The sequence below is a fragment of the Ursus arctos genome, unplaced genomic scaffold, assembly GCF_023065955.2.
Source record: "Ursus arctos isolate Adak ecotype North America unplaced genomic scaffold, UrsArc2.0 scaffold_16, whole genome shotgun sequence".
Taxonomy (NCBI): Eukaryota; Metazoa; Chordata; class Mammalia; order Carnivora; family Ursidae; genus Ursus; species Ursus arctos.
In genome coordinates this window covers 34,017,075-34,033,895 of record NW_026622830.1, presented here as the reverse complement: position 1 = coordinate 34,033,895, position 16,821 = coordinate 34,017,075, and the positions used below count along the sequence as shown (strand labels likewise).

The 16,821-nt window shown below is 43.2% G+C and overlaps 1 protein-coding gene across 1 annotated transcript in view; it reads left to right on the top strand.

Moving 5' to 3' along the window:
• PAK5 (p21 (RAC1) activated kinase 5) overlaps positions 1-16,273 on the top strand; it is a 279,244-nt gene extending 262,971 nt beyond the window's left edge. Inside the window, exons 8-10 of the mRNA XM_026502893.3 lie at positions 11,578-11,703; positions 13,379-13,513; positions 15,743-16,273. Coding sequence (XP_026358678.2) covers positions 11,578-11,703; positions 13,379-13,513; positions 15,743-15,898 — 417 coding nt within the window. The 3' untranslated portion in view covers positions 15,899-16,273. The remainder of the gene's footprint in view (positions 1-11,577; positions 11,704-13,378; positions 13,514-15,742) is intronic.
• The last annotated feature ends 548 nt before the right edge of the window (positions 16,274-16,821 follow it).

Here is a 16,821-nt window from a genome sequence, read left to right as displayed (position 1 = left end):
AGTCAGCTTTTGCTACATAACAAACTGCTCTACACTTAGTGGCTTAAAACAACAACCGTGTATTTGCTCACAGTTCTGTGAGTCAGCATTTGGGCTGACCCCCGCTGGAACAGCTTGTCTCCGCTCCATGTGGCATCGGCCAAGCTCACTCTTACATTTGGGTTCAGCCCGCTGTCGATGGCCTCACTCATTTGTCCAGCGCTTTGCCATGTGTCCCGCATCTCCCAGCAGACTCTCCCAGGCTTAATCCCAGGGTGCCTGTGGCAAGGCTCCCCAGAGCAGCAAGAGAGGCAAGCTCCACTGCACACTTCTGAACCCTCTGCTTATATCTTGTTGGCTAATGTCCCTTTCGGCCAAAGTGAGTCACACAGCCAAGCCTAGATGCAAGGGATGGGGAAATAGATTCCACCTCTTGATGAGAGAAGATGCAGAGTCACGTTGCAAAGGGACATGGGTATGGGGAGGGGAAGGATATGGAGCCATGTTACACATTCTGCCAGAGAGTACGGAGCTGTGGGCAAAGGGCTGAGACCTTCCCCTGGCCTGACTCAGGAGAGTACTTAGCAAGGTTGCATGAATTCAGAACACAATTTGCAAAGTACTGAACTCGTCCACAAATTAGCCCTGGGGATGGATGCTTGCAGAAAAAAAGAAAAAGAAAAAGCAGGACAGTTTTGAGGCAGGCTTTCCCCCCTGATTTCTGGAGATTGATGACAAAGGCTTCCTTGCTGCAAACACATGTCAGATGTCAACATCGGACATGAGATTAAGATAATTCGTCCTTTAATCAGCTCAAAGATCTCCCCTCCCCACAGTGTACAGAAGGTTATTAAATCATTCAGGGTCATTCTCGAGGGCAGAACTTATGCTTCACGCATTTCCTGAATTTCCATGTACCCGGCAAATAGCTCCCAGGGGCTGGCACATGGTGAGTGCTTTTAGCCTTATTGGTTTGTTCACTCCTTCCATAAATATTCGCTGAATTTCTACTGTGTGTCAGGGACAGTTCTGGGTCTTAAGGATGAACGCTGCAAAACCACTACTTTCATTAAACTTATTTGGGGCATGGAGGTGGGATAAATACACAAATAAAATCAGCTCCAGACAAGTGGTGATAAACGCTAAGTTTTCTATAAGTAAGCAGAGTACGGATATGGTGGAAAGTGATGGAGGGCAGGGTCAGAGAAGGCCCCCTGCAAGGTGGTGGTGCTACAACAGAGACTGAGGGAGTGGGTCCTATGGCTGTCAGGGATGAGAGTGTTCCGGAAGATGGAATGAGCAGCATGTTGAGTGGATCCTGTGGCTCTTGGCTGTGTGTCCCACACTATGCTCTTTCACATTTCAGAATAGCACACCATATTGACTCCATTGGGCTTCTTCAGTTTCCGGTTTCTATAGAGAGAGGAAACTTTTTGAGAGCAGAGACATAGTGTTGCCACTCCAAGAAAATTTTGTACCAGTTTATTTTGTACCAGTTTATTAGAGCCTGAAGTTTTATAGTGGAGGAGACACCGTCATTTATTAATTGTCATTGTTAACAAATGACTCCAACACTTAGGGTCTTAAATCAAAAGTCATTTTAGGATTCTTACATGGCTCTGAAGGTTGGCTGGGCTCAGCTAGCCAGGACTGCTCTGACTTGTGGTTAGACGATGCATCTAGAAGGCTTCCTCACTTCCACGTGCTGGCTGGTGGCTGGGCACTCAGCTGAGCTGTCAACCAGAACACCTCTGATGTGATCTCTCCGTGTGGCCTTCCTCTCAGCATGGAGGCTGGATTCCAAGAGCAAGGGTCCCAAGAAAACAAGCTGGAAGCTCATGGCATTTTTATGACCTAACCTCAAAGTCCCATAATGCCACGTCCACCTTACTTACAGCCCTTCCAGTCAAGAGAAGGGAATGTAAAACCCTCCTCAGTGGGAAGAGGATTGACTCATTTCATCAAAGGAGCTTATGGGCTGAGGAATATTATTGTTGTCTTTTTCTGGAAAATATTGTCTGTCACACAAGATGTACTGAGTTTTCTTCTTGTTGGGAGATGTGCAGCGTCGTTAACCCTTAGAGAAATACAAACTGAGACTAGCAGATATCACTTTACATCTATCAGAACGGCTAAAGTGAAAGGTAGGGAAAACACCACTTTTTCATACGCTGCTGGTGGGAATGTGAAATAGTACAGCCACTCTGAGAAGTCCTTTCAAAACTAAAAATTGCATGTGACCACCAATTGCATTCTTAGGCATATATTCCAGAAAAAATGGAAACTTATTTTCACATATAAACTTGTACACAAATGTTTGTAGCAGTTTCATTTATAATAGCCCAGACCTAGAAACTACCCGAGTGTCCTTCAAAGGATGAGTGGTTAAACAAACTGTGATGTGTTTGTACCATAGAATACCACTCAGGAAAAAAAAAAAAAGAGGAATGAACCAGTGATACATGTAAAAATTAGATGAACCTCGAGGAAATTGTGCTGAGTGGAAAAAAGGCAATCTCAAAAAGATTCATGCTGCATGATTCCATTTATATAACATTTGTGAAATAACAGTCATAGAAATGCACAGAAGGTTAGTGGTGGCAGGTGTGAGGGACTGTAGGGTGATCGTAAAGGGTAGCATGAGGAACCTTAGGGTGATGGGACAGTTGGATACCATGTTTTTAAAGATTTATTTATTTTAGAGGGAGAGCGTGCACAAACAGGGGGAAAGGCGGGAGAGAGAGAGAATCTCAAGCAGACTCCCCACTGAGCACAAAGCCAGATGCAGGGCTCAGTCTCACAACCCTGATCATGACCTGAGCTGAAATCAAGAGTTGGACGCTTAACCCACTGAGCCACCCCAGAGCCCCAAGAGACAGTTGGGTATCTTGATTGTGGTGGTGGCTACTCAAGGCTCCAGTGTGATACAATTGCAAACTGTATACACACACACACTGCATACATAAGTGAGCTCACATACAAATGATTACATCTGAGTAAGATCTATGGACCGTACCAACGTCAGCTTCTTGGTGTCGATGCTGTAACGTAGCTGTATAGGATGCCGACGCTGGGGAAGCCTGGGTACGCATTTCTTGCAACTTCTATGAATCTATCATTATTTCAAAATAAAAAACTAAAAGAGACAGTGAATTGCTCAGGTTTGTTTAAAAGGATAAATCCTTGGGGTGCCTGGGTAGCGCAGTTGGTTAAGCATCTAACTCTCGATTTTGGATCTTGGATCTTGTTTCAGGTCTCAATCTCAGGGTCATGAGTTCGAGTCCCACATCGGGCTCCATGCTAGGCATGGAGCCTACTTAAAAAAAAAAAAGAGATAAATCCTTTGTGGCCTCTTCAAAGGCTAGAAGGGAAATTGTTTGCATCAGAGTAAGTCGTTCGCTATTTGTCTATGACAGAAATAATATCTAATGAGTCATTAATTCATGTTAAGCAGGGGGGATTGGTATTTGGAGTTTGAAAGGGAAAATAAATAGCGTGTCATAGAGTGCTTGCAAGAATTACATGAAGTAATTTGTGTAAAACCTTCAGAAGTTAACCGGTACAAGGTAGATGCTCCAAGAGGGTGACCCCCCCACCCTTGCAATTAAAGGTTGAATAAATGTATCTATGATTTTCCTTGGCCTGAAGCTTGCATTTGGGAGATGATACTTAGGAGCCACGAGACAGCGAGTGGTTTAACTTTTATCAAATTCCTTGGCTAGAATGGAATTCAACCCCTGACCTATTAAGCCCAGTACCTATATTGAAAAGGGACATACACAGTGATTTTCATGGTCCTTTTTTTTTTTTTTTTTTGACTAAACATTGATTGCCATCTTTTAAGAATCAGGAGATGTCACAGAAAATTTCAGATTCCTGCCTTCCTTAAAAAAAAAGTGTCTGACAACACGGTGCCTGCATTCACACATGGCAGTCACAGAGCGGGTGTGGTGAGGGTGACTGACACCGCAGTGGGTGCGGTTGGTGCGGCAGCCCTGAATGCACCAGACTCCGTTTTCAGCGCTCACTAGCTCCCCCTCCCGCTGCCACCCCTGGCATCTCCTTTCCTGGGAACTTTCTCCAGCCACTGCATTCTGGTCTTCCAAGTCCAGAGCAGGCTATGAATTCCAGGACATTAACATTCACGCTCCCTTGGGGCAGCCCAGGACCCCATGGTGGGAGTTGCCCTATAAACACCCCAGCTCTCTTGCCCCCGGATGGAGGAACTCTCTGGCACATGCTCTCCCCAGTGTCCTGGACGTCCTCGTCAGGAGCAAGCTCTGGTTCCCACATCGCTGACTAACCCTTGACTGGCTGCCTTCCCTGTCCACTTCACTACAGTGTTTCCTGTGTCTCCCCAATAAATGACTTGCACTGACTCCTCGTCTTGCGATGTGCTCAGAGGGGGAGGGGGCCAAGCCAACATAGTGCCCAGTCACAGTGTAACGAGTGTGCACCCTCTCTTTCACAGGATTGCAAACGAGGGTAAAGGATAGATATGGGGCCAAAGATGGCAAGTAGGGCCTTGTGACTGTTCCACACCCCCTCTACTGGGCGCTGATAGCCAGGAGTCAGTGTCTCTTCACCAAGGGCGTGTACCCCTGGTTTTTCATTGTCTCCACCTGGCCTGTGAAATTCGTTGATTATTTTTTCGGCACCTTTAGGCATTTGAGTGTTTTTGTCTCTCAAATAACTAGAATTTTGCAGTTAGAAGAAGACCTGAAGATTATCTCCCAGAAGCTCTTCATAAATGAAGAGAGACATGAACATGTTACACAGCTCGCTTAAATTCGTTCCTTTACCACAGCATCTGAGATACTCCCAGACTCTATGCCTCCTCCCTTGCCAGCTACTCCACAGAGGTGGCTTTTCCTCTGCAGGAAGCACAGCCTGACAAGTCAGGAGACCGGGTCTGAGTCCTCCTCTCTCCCGTCCCCCTACTGTTGTACAGTCTTGGGCAAGTTCCCACCCTGTCCCACTCTGTCAAATGGCAGAGGAGCTGGCTGAGGCCTCCATGCCAGTCCGGCTTAGTTGCTTTGATGCCCTCTCTCTCTCCTTTTCAGTTTAGCAGTTGAAGAAGTGGGCGTGAAGCTGGAGACACGTTCATCAGTCTGGCCCCTTCTATTACCTCTCTCCATCTTTGTCCCTGGATCATTGTTCTTCTTAAAACAAGTTCTCGAACTGTAGCAAGCATGAAAACCAATGGAGACCTTAGCCAAAAAACAAATTCCTGGGTCTGCTCCCCAAACAGGCTGATTCCAGCCAGACTGGGTGTTACTCAAAAGCTTGCATGTCTCCCAAGTCCCCAAGGGTTCCGATGCTACACACTTTGAGTATCACTGCCTTATAGGAAACACCCAGGAACCAGGCACAAAAGCCTGGAGCAGATGCAGGATTTCCTTAGAGTGAATGCAATTTACAAAATGAGGGTTTTACCTTCTCTCTTAAACCTGCAGCGATCTTGTGGATAGACGCTCCCCCGCTTCTCCTCCTCCACCCATGTTTTTGTGTGGCACCTGATTCCTAGCCAGGACCCACTGAGATGAATAGGACCTCAGCCTTAAGGAGCAGCTTTGAAGAGAAGGACAATTATCATATGATTTCTCTCATCTATGGAACATAAGAACTGGGAAGAAAGGGATAAAGAAAGGGGGGGTAATCAGAAGGGGGAATGAAGCATGAGAGACTATGGACTGAGAAACAAACTGAGGGCCTCAGAGGGGAGAGGGTGCGGGGGAATGGGATAGACCGGTGATGGGTAGTAAGGAGGGCACGTATTGCATGGTGCACTGGGTGTTATACACAACTAATGAATCATCGAACTTTACATCGGAAACCGGGGATGTACTGTATGGTGACTAACATAATATAATAAAAAATCATTAAAAAAAAAAAAAAAGGAGCAGCTTTGAGCTCTAAGCTCCAGATTCCCATCTGGGCCCTGGGGAACAAGCTGCATCACCTCCTTTGAAGGGGTTGGCAGTGTGCTAGCTGCAGTCCCCTTAGCCTAACTGCATTAGTGAGACAAAGTGTTTCCTAATCCGCCATGTTGTACAGTTCTGTGTGAAATAAGGCTCAGCTTAGAGTCTGTGTGATTTGCTTTGAAGATCTGCCTACAGTGCTTTATTGTACTCATTACTTGAGTTCTCGTTATCTACTTGCAGATTTGTTTGGACGAGCATTGTGTGCAATTATGTTCTTCTAGAGAATTGTCTCTTTTATGTTCTTGGATGAATAAAAAATTCACGTAGAAGCACTTCCACGTCTACAGCAGAGGAACAGACCTGGCTTCTTGTGTTGAGTTTCAGTTTCTCAGCTTACATATTGTCAGGGAGATAATTATTAGTCTGGCAGGTTTGGGATCTTTTTTTATGTCTGGAATAAGAAAGCCACACGAGAGGTGTTGAAATTAAAAACTGCGAATACCAAAATGCACCTGATTAATTCAGGTTTTTTTTAATTTACAGGCAAAAAAAAAACGTTTTGGCAAAATTGTTCCTCCTCCACTGTCTGCATAGTAGGGTTACAGATTTACTCACACTAGCGCTTTGGAAATAAACATACGCATGCACACACAAGTAGAGTTTCTCTGTTTCTTAAAACTGATCTAGACTTCTTCACAAAGCTCCACTGACTAAAATTAAAAAAACAACCAAACAAATAAACAAAAAGCAACTCTAAATTCAATCCATTAAATTTAGTCTACTTAAATAAACGTTGTCTATTAAAGTTCAACCACATTATTGTAAGCCTTAACTGATACCTTTAGAACCTCAGTCTTTCAGATTTGGCCACCATCCACTCCCTCTTCTCATTTCCCACCCCTCTCTTTCTCAAGGAGTCTGGGAGAATAAGGGACAAATGTGGCTTCTGGGAACTCAAGATGAAGGATTTGTGCCTGCCTTGGCATAACCGGCCTCTTCTGCTACCAGGACTGGTGGTCACTGATGATTAACAGGTCCCACAGCTCTGGGCTTTTCAGAAGGGTGCCTCTGCAGCATTTCACAACTCCAGCCTCTTTTTGCAAGTTTTGAAAGCCATCCTGAGGCTCCTCATGTCAACCATAGACTTGCGCCAGGCACTTTTCCATTGCTTCATTGAGATTTGGAGGAGTTTCTGGACCACTGCACAACAAAGACCATGGAAGCCAATAGCATTGCCTCAAGTTCACTGCCACCCACTCTGTTGTGCCATCTCTCCAGTAGGCCACACTGGGCATAGCCAAGGCAGATACTCAGCCAGCATTCACCAGTATGTCTATACCCATTATTAAAACATTGCAATATTTTCATGCTTGTTGGTTAATAGCCACTGTTTCGAGTCATTGACATATCCCCCATTACAACAACCCTTTACCAGCATGTCCTTGCCTCATTAAAGATGGTAAAGCCCCCAGGATAACTCCAAGACACAGCTCAACTTCATGTCTAGACTCCAATTGGTCTAGATGATTCTGGTTATTAAATATTTTGAACATTACCTCTGAACACAGATGCATGTGGCTGTTCCTCTCCCTTGTTTGTTTGGGGTTGTATGCTGCCCAGTATTTCTGAAGGCCACTGCCATCTGCTCGGAGTGGTGGAAATGATGTATAATAAAGAGTTGGGACCGGCCATAATCAAATGACTGCTCTTTGTCTTCTCCTGCAAAGAGTCCCAGGCTAGAAGAAATGAACTATAGGATTTTCACTTCTCTGAATTGTAGATTCCTTTGACAGTAGGGCAACAAGGATTATGGACCAGCTAGCATGGCCACAGGGCTCTCTTCTTTATACCACATGGGAAATCTATGATCTGACACATCTGGGTTTGATTCTTGATATGCCAAAGCAATTGAGAAAAGCATCTCTCCATTAAACTAACTTTCTCTAGCATTCCATTTGGAGCAATCCAATCTCTTCTCACCACAAACCATACCATACCTTGGGCTGATTAGAGAGGAGATCATGAGCAAGGAAATAGAAAAAGACACAAATAATTTCCAAAACATTATCCCCATTTCATCTGTGTTCCAACTTTGATTCTAGAAGCAGCTGTTTTGGGTAAGTCAATAATGGTTTCAGAAAGAGTACCAATGTGTCCTCTACCACATGATCTGCTATCATATATGTATGTGTCATTATAAAATAAAATCAATCTAATAACGTGTTTTGGGGATATCTATTTTCCCAGCTTTTCAGCAACACAGTCTTCACAATTAGGAGGCAGAGTTATTGCCTCTGAAGACTGTCATGTCTAGCTGGAGGGACAAAATCAGCACCAGAAAATAGTTCAAGATTGAATGAGCACTAAATTCTCTCACATTCGGAGAGGGGGGATCAATATGGGCCCCTGAGAAAATTTCTGGAGGAAGTGAGAAGTGGACAGGGCCTTGAAATATGAATTTCATATTTTTGAATCAAGAGTTGAATATACTTTCCCCCTAAGACTAGGAAGTAGGCAAAGATGTTCCCCTTCACCTCTCCTTTTCAACATCATACCAGAAGTACTAGCATATGCAGTAGTTCAAGAAAAGGAATAGTAAAAGTTATACATATTGGGAAGGAAGAAATAAAACTGTCTCTTCACAGATGGCATGATCATTCAGGTAGAAAATTCAAAAGAATTGACAAAAACTAAAACTAATGATGATTATAACAAGGTTGAAGGATATATGATTTTAGACAGAAGTCCATCATTTTGCTATATGCTAGCAATGAAAATGAATTTGAAATTAAAAACACAGTGCCACTTACACTAACACCCTAAAATACTTAGGTGTAAACCTAACAAAACATATACTGGATTTATATGAGGGAAACTACAAAACAGTGATGGATGAAATCAAAGGACTAAACAAATGCAGAAATACTCAATGTTTGTGGATAGGAAATCTCAATATTCCCAAAATGTCATTTCTTCCCAACTCAATCTATAGATTCAGTGCAATCCCAGTCAATATCCAAGCAAATTATTTTTTGGTTATTGACAAGCTGATTCTAAAATATATGTGGAGGGGCGCCTGGGTAGTGCAGTCGTTAAAGCGTCTGCCTTCAGCTCAGGGCGTGATCCCGGCGTTCCGGGATCGAGTCCCACATCGGGCTTCTCTGCTGGGAGCCTGCTTCTTCCTCTCTCACTCGCCCTGCTTGTGTTCCCTCTCTCACTGGCTGTCTCTCTCTCTGTCAAATAAATAAAATCTTAAAAAAAAATATATATATATATATATATGTGGAGAGGCAAAAGACCAACACAATAGCCAACACATAGTAAAGAAGAAAAAAGTCATGCAAGACTACCACTGCCTGACTTTAGGACTTACTAGAAAGCTATAGTCATTGAGACAGTGTGATATTGGCCAAAGGAAAGACAGATGGGCCAGTGGTACCAGATAGCCCAGAAATAGACCCAAATAAATAAAGTCAACTGATCTTTGACAAGGGCGCAGAGGCAATACAATGGAGCAAAGATGGCCTTTTCAACAAATGGTGCTGGAACAACTGGATGTCCACATGCAAAAAATTAATCTAGACACAGACTTTATACCTTTCATAAAAATTAACTCCATGTAGAAACACAGACTCAATGGAAATATAGGTTGAGAAGGGAGGAGAGAGGTCTGCATTAAGCATGGGAGGAGAAAGAGTATCCAGCAAGAGCATATAAAGACAAGAGATGAGGGTTAAGACCCAAACTTTCGGAAGCCCAGTCTTTAAGGTATGGGCAGCAGAGAAAGAGCCAGAGAAAAAGGTTGAAAAAGCTCAGGGAGTTCTGAAGAGAATTAAGGAAGAACTTGTGCCATAGAGACTATACCTTTAATCTATGGGAATTTTACCTTCAAATGCCCATTCCGAACCATTTTTCTTTGAATGTATTCTATCTTCACCAGCAACCCTAAGTAGCAGTCCTCTTCAGTGAGGCCATCTGAAATTCAGACAAGCCATCATGAACAGGAATCACGGCTCCCAGAAATAAACCAAATTCTGGTCTTCCGGAGTATATAAACCTGCAGGGTGCCTAATGATGCCGTAGATTTTTAAGAATAATCTTTAAAATGCTGTGCAAGGGTTTTCAGGGTTTTTTTCTTCTTTTTGATGACATCTAAGGTAAATAACATACATATACATTCAGTCATAGGATGGCCACCTTAAACCCCGAGTGACTAAGTACTAACACCTCATTTCTACACCCATATTTCTGCCTACACTGATGTTTACATTGGCAAATTTAGTTTGTCGTGAGCAGAGGAGGAAAACAGAAGGGTCAACACTTCAAAGTGATATCTCAGCGTTCTATATCATAGGGTCTTGCCTTAATTCAAATACAGAAATGGGGTTGATCGTGTTAATCCTTTCATGGTACTTGGAAATCTGAATGTGTTCAGTGCAAAACAACCTAGACAGCAGCAGTATGTCCAAAACTCACATTAAGAATAGCAATTCACTGGGGCACCTGGTGCCTCAGTCGGTTAAGCATCCGACTCTTGATCTCAACTCAGGTCTTACATCTCAGGGTCATGAGCACAAGCCCTGTGTTAGGCTCCATGCTGGGGATGGAGCCTGCTTAAAAAAAACTAGCAATTTACTTACACTACAACATCATCTGTATATTAAATTAAAGGTGTGGGTTTGAATTTTAACAAATCTGTTATTTGGAATGTAGGTTGTAAATTTTTTTTTGGTTTCACATTTGCAAGTGAACCCTGGTGGAGCCATGGGAGGTTTCGCCATTAAAATGGATCCTGCCTTTCCCATAAAAAGGTCTGACAGCCACCAATATTTCCAAGGCCTGTTCATGAGACTGTTTTGTTTTGAATTTGAAACTCTACTTCCACAATAGCTAAATTGTGGAAGGAGCCGAGATGCCCTTCAACAGATGACTGGATTAAGAAGATGTGGTCCAGGGGCGCCTGGGTAGCGCAGTCGTTAAAGCGTCTGCCTTCGGCTCAGGGCGTGATCCCAGCGTACCGGGATCGAGTCCCACATCAGGCTCCTCCGCTGTGAGCCTGCTTCTTCCTCTCCCACTCCCCCTGCTGTGTTCCCTCACTCTCTGGCTGTCTCTCTGTCACAGAAATAAATAAAATCTTTAAAAAAAAAAAAAAAAAAAAAGAAGATGTGGTCCATATATACAATGGAATATTACTCAGCCATCAAAAAGAACGATTTCTCAACATTTGCTGCAACATGGACGGGACTGGAGGAGATAATGCTAAGCGAAATAAGTCAAGCAGAGAAAGACAATTATCATATGATTTCTCTCATCTATGGAACATAAGTAGGAAGATCGGTAGGAGAAGAAAGGGAAGAAGAAAGGGGGGATAAACAGAAGGGGGAATGAAACATGAGAGACTGTGGACTCTGGGAAACAAACTGAGGACTTCAGAGGGGAGGGGGGTGGGGGAACGGGATAGACCGGTGATGGGTATTAAGGAGGACACGTATTGCATGGTGCACTGGGTGTTATACGCAAGTAATGGATCGTGGAACTTTACATCAAAAACCAGGGATGTACTGTATGGTGACTAACATAATAAAAAATTATTTAAAAAAATGAAACTCTACTTCTCCATCTGGAAGCTGGTATTTTTAGATTGTTAACTTTGTTGTATTCCTTTCCTTTTCAGATAAAGTTATCGGACTTCGGTTTCTGTGCTCAGGTTTCTAAAGAGGTGCCTAAGAGGAAATCACTGGTTGGCACTCCCTACTGGATGGCACCCGAGGTGATTTCTAGGCTACCTTATGGGACAGAGGTAAGGGGGTGACAGTCATTGTTTGAGGGTGGCTGAACAGGCTCAGGGATGCAGTGGTTCTGAGAGAGAAAATGACCACAGATCAGGTTGATGACATTTGACTCCCTATTTGCCCCCCATTCACTAGACTTGTCACAGAGTAGGTTGTGGCAGGAAAGGGACTGGCCACCATTGAGGAAATTGACACAACATTGATCCAGATGCATTTATTGAGGTCCTAAACAGACACTGTGGGTGGGGGAGAATCACGCAAACTCTGACCCCACCCTCAGTGGCAGGCATACTCCAAACAAGGCAATGCAACTTGAAACATGGCCAGAAATGCACAGATGAGCAGATGTCATGACTCGAAGGATAGTGGGTCAGAGAAAGCTCTGCAAAATAGAGGTAATATTTGGCTGAGCAGTAATGTTTTCCCCTAGAAAAAATTATATATGAATATTATAGCGCATTTTAAAATAGGGCACAATTTCTGTTTCCCTCGGAAAAGAAACAATTGCTCGTAATCTGTTAAGGGATAATGTTTGGGTATGTGAAAATGAGGGGCCAGAAGGAGAGGAGGAAAAGCCTTCTAGAGAGGGAGTACTGTGAGCGAAGCCCTGAGGCACGCAAGTCTACGCACACACACGGCAGTAAGGAGCTCGTTCCGGCCGGGCACACAGCGTTTCCACACATTATGGTGCAGAAGGCGATTCTAAGAGAGGAGAAGCATGGAGAGGTGGCATGGACCAGTGAACTAAGGATATCGGCATAAGTGAAGGCGGACTCTGCTCTCTTTCCCTTGTTCGCTTGCCCTTGAATGAGTACTCGACTTGTCTGTCTCACTGTGGTCCCAAGAGCATAAATTCTCAGGGAAGATCACAGCAAGTGTTACAACAGGAATGCAGCTCACTGATAAGAGGTGTAATGAGGCTGGGATGGGCAAGCAGCTGTCCCTGGGAATTGATAGCTCAGCTGTGGTTTCTCATTGTCCTGACTTCCCATTCTGCACTCAGACAGGATTGCTTGTCATCTCTTCCTTTTCTTTTCTCTGTTCCCTGAAAATGGTTTTATAAAGCAGGGTTTTGTGCCTGCTGCTTCAAAATGATAAAATCCAAAGGAAAGAACCCCAATGTAGGGAAGGAAGAGCTGTTTTTAAAAATCAAATTAATAAAAGGATCAGCGTATATCATGATGTGCAATGTAGCTTTCTGCTGTTTGTTATGAATATGTCAGATGCCTTTTTTTTATGATTTAAATGCAACTGTCTTCTCTATGTTCATAACATACAATTTGGGTGTTTTTGTCATCTGCCCTGATAGGTAACCACCAAAGTTAGCAGTAAAAAAAAAAAAAAAAAATAGTTCTGAACTCCAGAATGTTAAGATATTCTTGTGTACCTAAATGGCAGACTCTTCACTGAAGTTGTCTTTAAAAAGCAAATGAATACACTATATGTTAATTAAATTGAATTTAAATAAAATAAAAATAACAATTTTTAAAAAAGCAAATGAAGACCGTTAACAACAGCTTGGTAACTTGGCACTTCAGTCTGTAAATCTGTGCTATAAGTTTTGAAAGTTTACAAATACCACCTGAATTAGAAATGGGTATGAATCTGTTGGGTCTCCTGGATGCATCCAACATTTCAGAATATTCTCCTTGCCTGAGATAACCATTGGATTGTGCCTAACAGGTGGACATCTGGTCCCTCGGGATCATGGTGATAGAAATGATCGATGGCGAGCCCCCCTACTTCAATGAGCCTCCCCTCCAGGCCATGCGGAGGATTCGGGACAGTTTACCTCCAAGAGTGAAGGACCTACACAAGGTGAGAAGCAGCATCTGTTGCTGACGTTTAAAATCATTCTTAGATTTTTTTTTTCAGTCTCTCTGTAGCTTTAAAGACTCACATATCATATCCAGGAGCAGATCGTGGCTTTTGGGCATGGAGCTTGGAATTAGAATCACTCGGATTCAAATCTCTCCTCTTCCTTTTCACTCAGTGGGCAAAGGATTCAGCCTTTCCATCTCTGAAGTTTGTCTGGAAAATGGGATACAATTGGCTCCTCTGTTGTAGGGTCGGCTGGAAATGTAAATGAGGCACTCCATGAGAACTCCCTCGCTGAGGACCTGTGACATACGGGGGACTGTTCTAATTACTGCGGATACTGCAGCACAAGACCTGAGATTTCCTGGCTCTCATGGAGCTTGTGTTTTAGTTGGGAAGGCAGATGGTAAATAAATATAATATAAATAATGATATGATAATATGATAAAATAATTTCATGCTATGAAGCAAACACTGTAATGCAGTGGAGTCTGCAGGAGGAGGGAGTGGGAGCTTGTTTAGGTTGGAGGTTGAAAGAAGCCCTTTCTGGGGACAGATCATCTGAATTGTGAATATGAATAGAAGGAGGGAGCAAGATATGCAAAGATCCAGGAGAAGAGTTTCTGAGGCAGAGGGAACAACAGGTGCAAAGGCCCCGTGCCAAGATGGAAGGCTTCTGTGGCTGAGCGAAGTGAGCCAGGGGAAAGGGTAGACATGTCAGGGAGGGGAGCAGGGGCCAGATCGTATAGGGCAATGAAGGGCATGGCTAAGAGACCAAGTACCGTCTTCCCTGTTTTCTAAGGATTGCCAAGTAGGATCAAGCTCAGAAAAATAATGATGTTGAGTCAAAGAACCACCAGTCTGGGAACTGCCGGTGGGGGTGGAGGGAAAGGGCTTGTTGGGAGGGAGTGGCCATTTCCACAGGATCATATAAACATTGACCCCACACATGCCTCCCCACCCCTCCCCTCTGCCTCATGGCACTAGGAGGAATTGAGGCTGCCTTTTAGGGGAGAATTACCCTCTCCCCTCACCCCCAAAACTTAGAGAAGAGCCCTAGTAGAATTACCCCTATAGTTATGTGAACTTGCAGGAAAAGAGGAGACTGCTTGAAATGAGCAGGAGTTTAAAAGTTTACTGCATTGGACTAAGTTTAAGTAATCGAAAGTGGCTAAAATAGCATGGTATCAAAATGGTCCCACACGCAATGGAAATGGCGTGACGTTCTTCCGAGTCACACACGAGAGCAGCCTTAATCCTAACGGTCAGAAACTAGACACTGCCCAAAGTTGTTTTCCAGGTGGATAAATAATATGTGGTATAATTTAACAGTGAATACTATACAGCAATGACAAGGTTAAATAAAGCTTTTATGGCACACCTCAGGGATGAATCCCACAGACCCAATGTTGAGTGAAAGAAACCAGACAGAGGAGAGCTGACAGTATTATACAACTCCATTTCTATAAAGGACAAAAGAGGCAAAATTAATATATGCTACTAGAAGTCAGGAGAGTGGTGACCCTTTGCAGGGAGATGAGTATTAACAGGAAGGGGGCCCAAGGTAGCCCCCTGGAGTGGTAGAAATGTTCTGTATTGTGATGAGGCTGGAGAGTAAATAGGTAGATATATCCACACACTACTGTAAGACATACACTTAACATTTATGCATTTGAATGTATGTAAGATACACTTCAAAAAGTAAGTTACAAGAAATTACAGGAAAACATACTGTCTGTGTCAGATATCCTTCCAGAACCCTGTTTGTTTTCAAGAAGGGGAAGTCCACAAAGCCTAGATGGTTGTGATTGTTAGAAAAATAAAACTATTCCATGTTTGTACCACACTTCATCAGATGGGTGTGACCAGTGCCTATAAATAGTAAGCACTCCATAATATCATTATTCCTATTATTATTTAATTTAGCAAATCGATGGTCATGCTTCATTGCCTAAAGGCAATTCATTTTTTATTATTTCAAGCCGGAAGAAGACAAAGAAGCACTCGCTTCAGCAACACATATACTGAAGAAGGTGAAGAAAACAGCATATGTTAATAAAGGCAGTACCTACTTATGCTTCCATAACTTCTCTCTTCTCAAGCTGACTTTCTAGAATTTGATGTCATTTGATAGAATGACTTAACTGGGAAGTGGCTGGGAAACCACTTTAGGGGAACTGGGTTGGGTTTCTGTGTTAGTCCTCAGGATGGGCTCTTGTGTTCTCACAGGTTTCTTCAGTGCTCCGGGGATTCCTAGACCTGATGCTGGTGAGGGAACCCTCCCAAAGAGCCACAGCCCAGGAACTCCTTGGACATCCATTCTTGAAACTGGCAGGTCCGCCATCTTGCATCGTTCCCCTTATGAGACAATACAGACATCACTGAGCAGAGGATTCAAATAGGTGGAAGAGCTAGATGAAGACATGAGAATAATTCAGGAGAACATGAGGAACATGAAAAAGGCCTGTGTACTTGAACCAGCTGATCGGTGGGACAATGTGATGACAGGCAGGGTTCAACAGACCAGGGCATCTTCTTGTGTCTTAAAACAGGCATCTCTCCACTGACAGCTGGTGTGGTCATTTGGAACACGGCTTTAATAAGTCATTATTATATTTTTCAGCCCTTCATCCAGCAAATCAGAAGGACTCAGTACAAACTCCGTTACGACATATCCTAGCCACATGCAGGGTAACGCATAGGATTTTCTATATTGAAAGAATACTTTTCTGGCAAAAAAAAAAAAAAAAAGAAAAAAAAGGAAAACAAAAGCACTTTTTTCTTAATGGTAGCGGTGTAATGTATTTTGCAATGAATTTGTAATTTTTCTGTACGATAGTTTTGATAATTTATAGTACTTTGATGTCACGTAGCCATAGTATCAGTTGAAGTAATACTTGTTTACTAGCAAGAGTTTGAACAAAGCCTTTCCTACTTTTTTATCCCTTTCAGAGAACCAACGATTCTTTAGGAACTTTGAATACTGAATGACTCTCAATCACCGTCAGCTTTAGTAGAATATCTTTCTTATCTTAACAAGTGTCTTATGTGATGGAGGAAGAGTTAAGAGTGATGGTGATGGAGGTACACATTTCATTTATCCAACCAAAAATAACAAAATTCGAGCCACAGTAGGCCACCAAGCCACTCCTTGGGATAAAGCTAAATCTTTGGAAAAATCAATTTTTCCTTCAAGGCTATTAATCGCAGACCAGTGTTTGCACAGCAGGGTGTTTCCCATCGTGCCCTCTCTCCAGTGGGTGCCATGTCCCCGTGTGGCCACATTTCCCACCAAGGGAACAATTTTC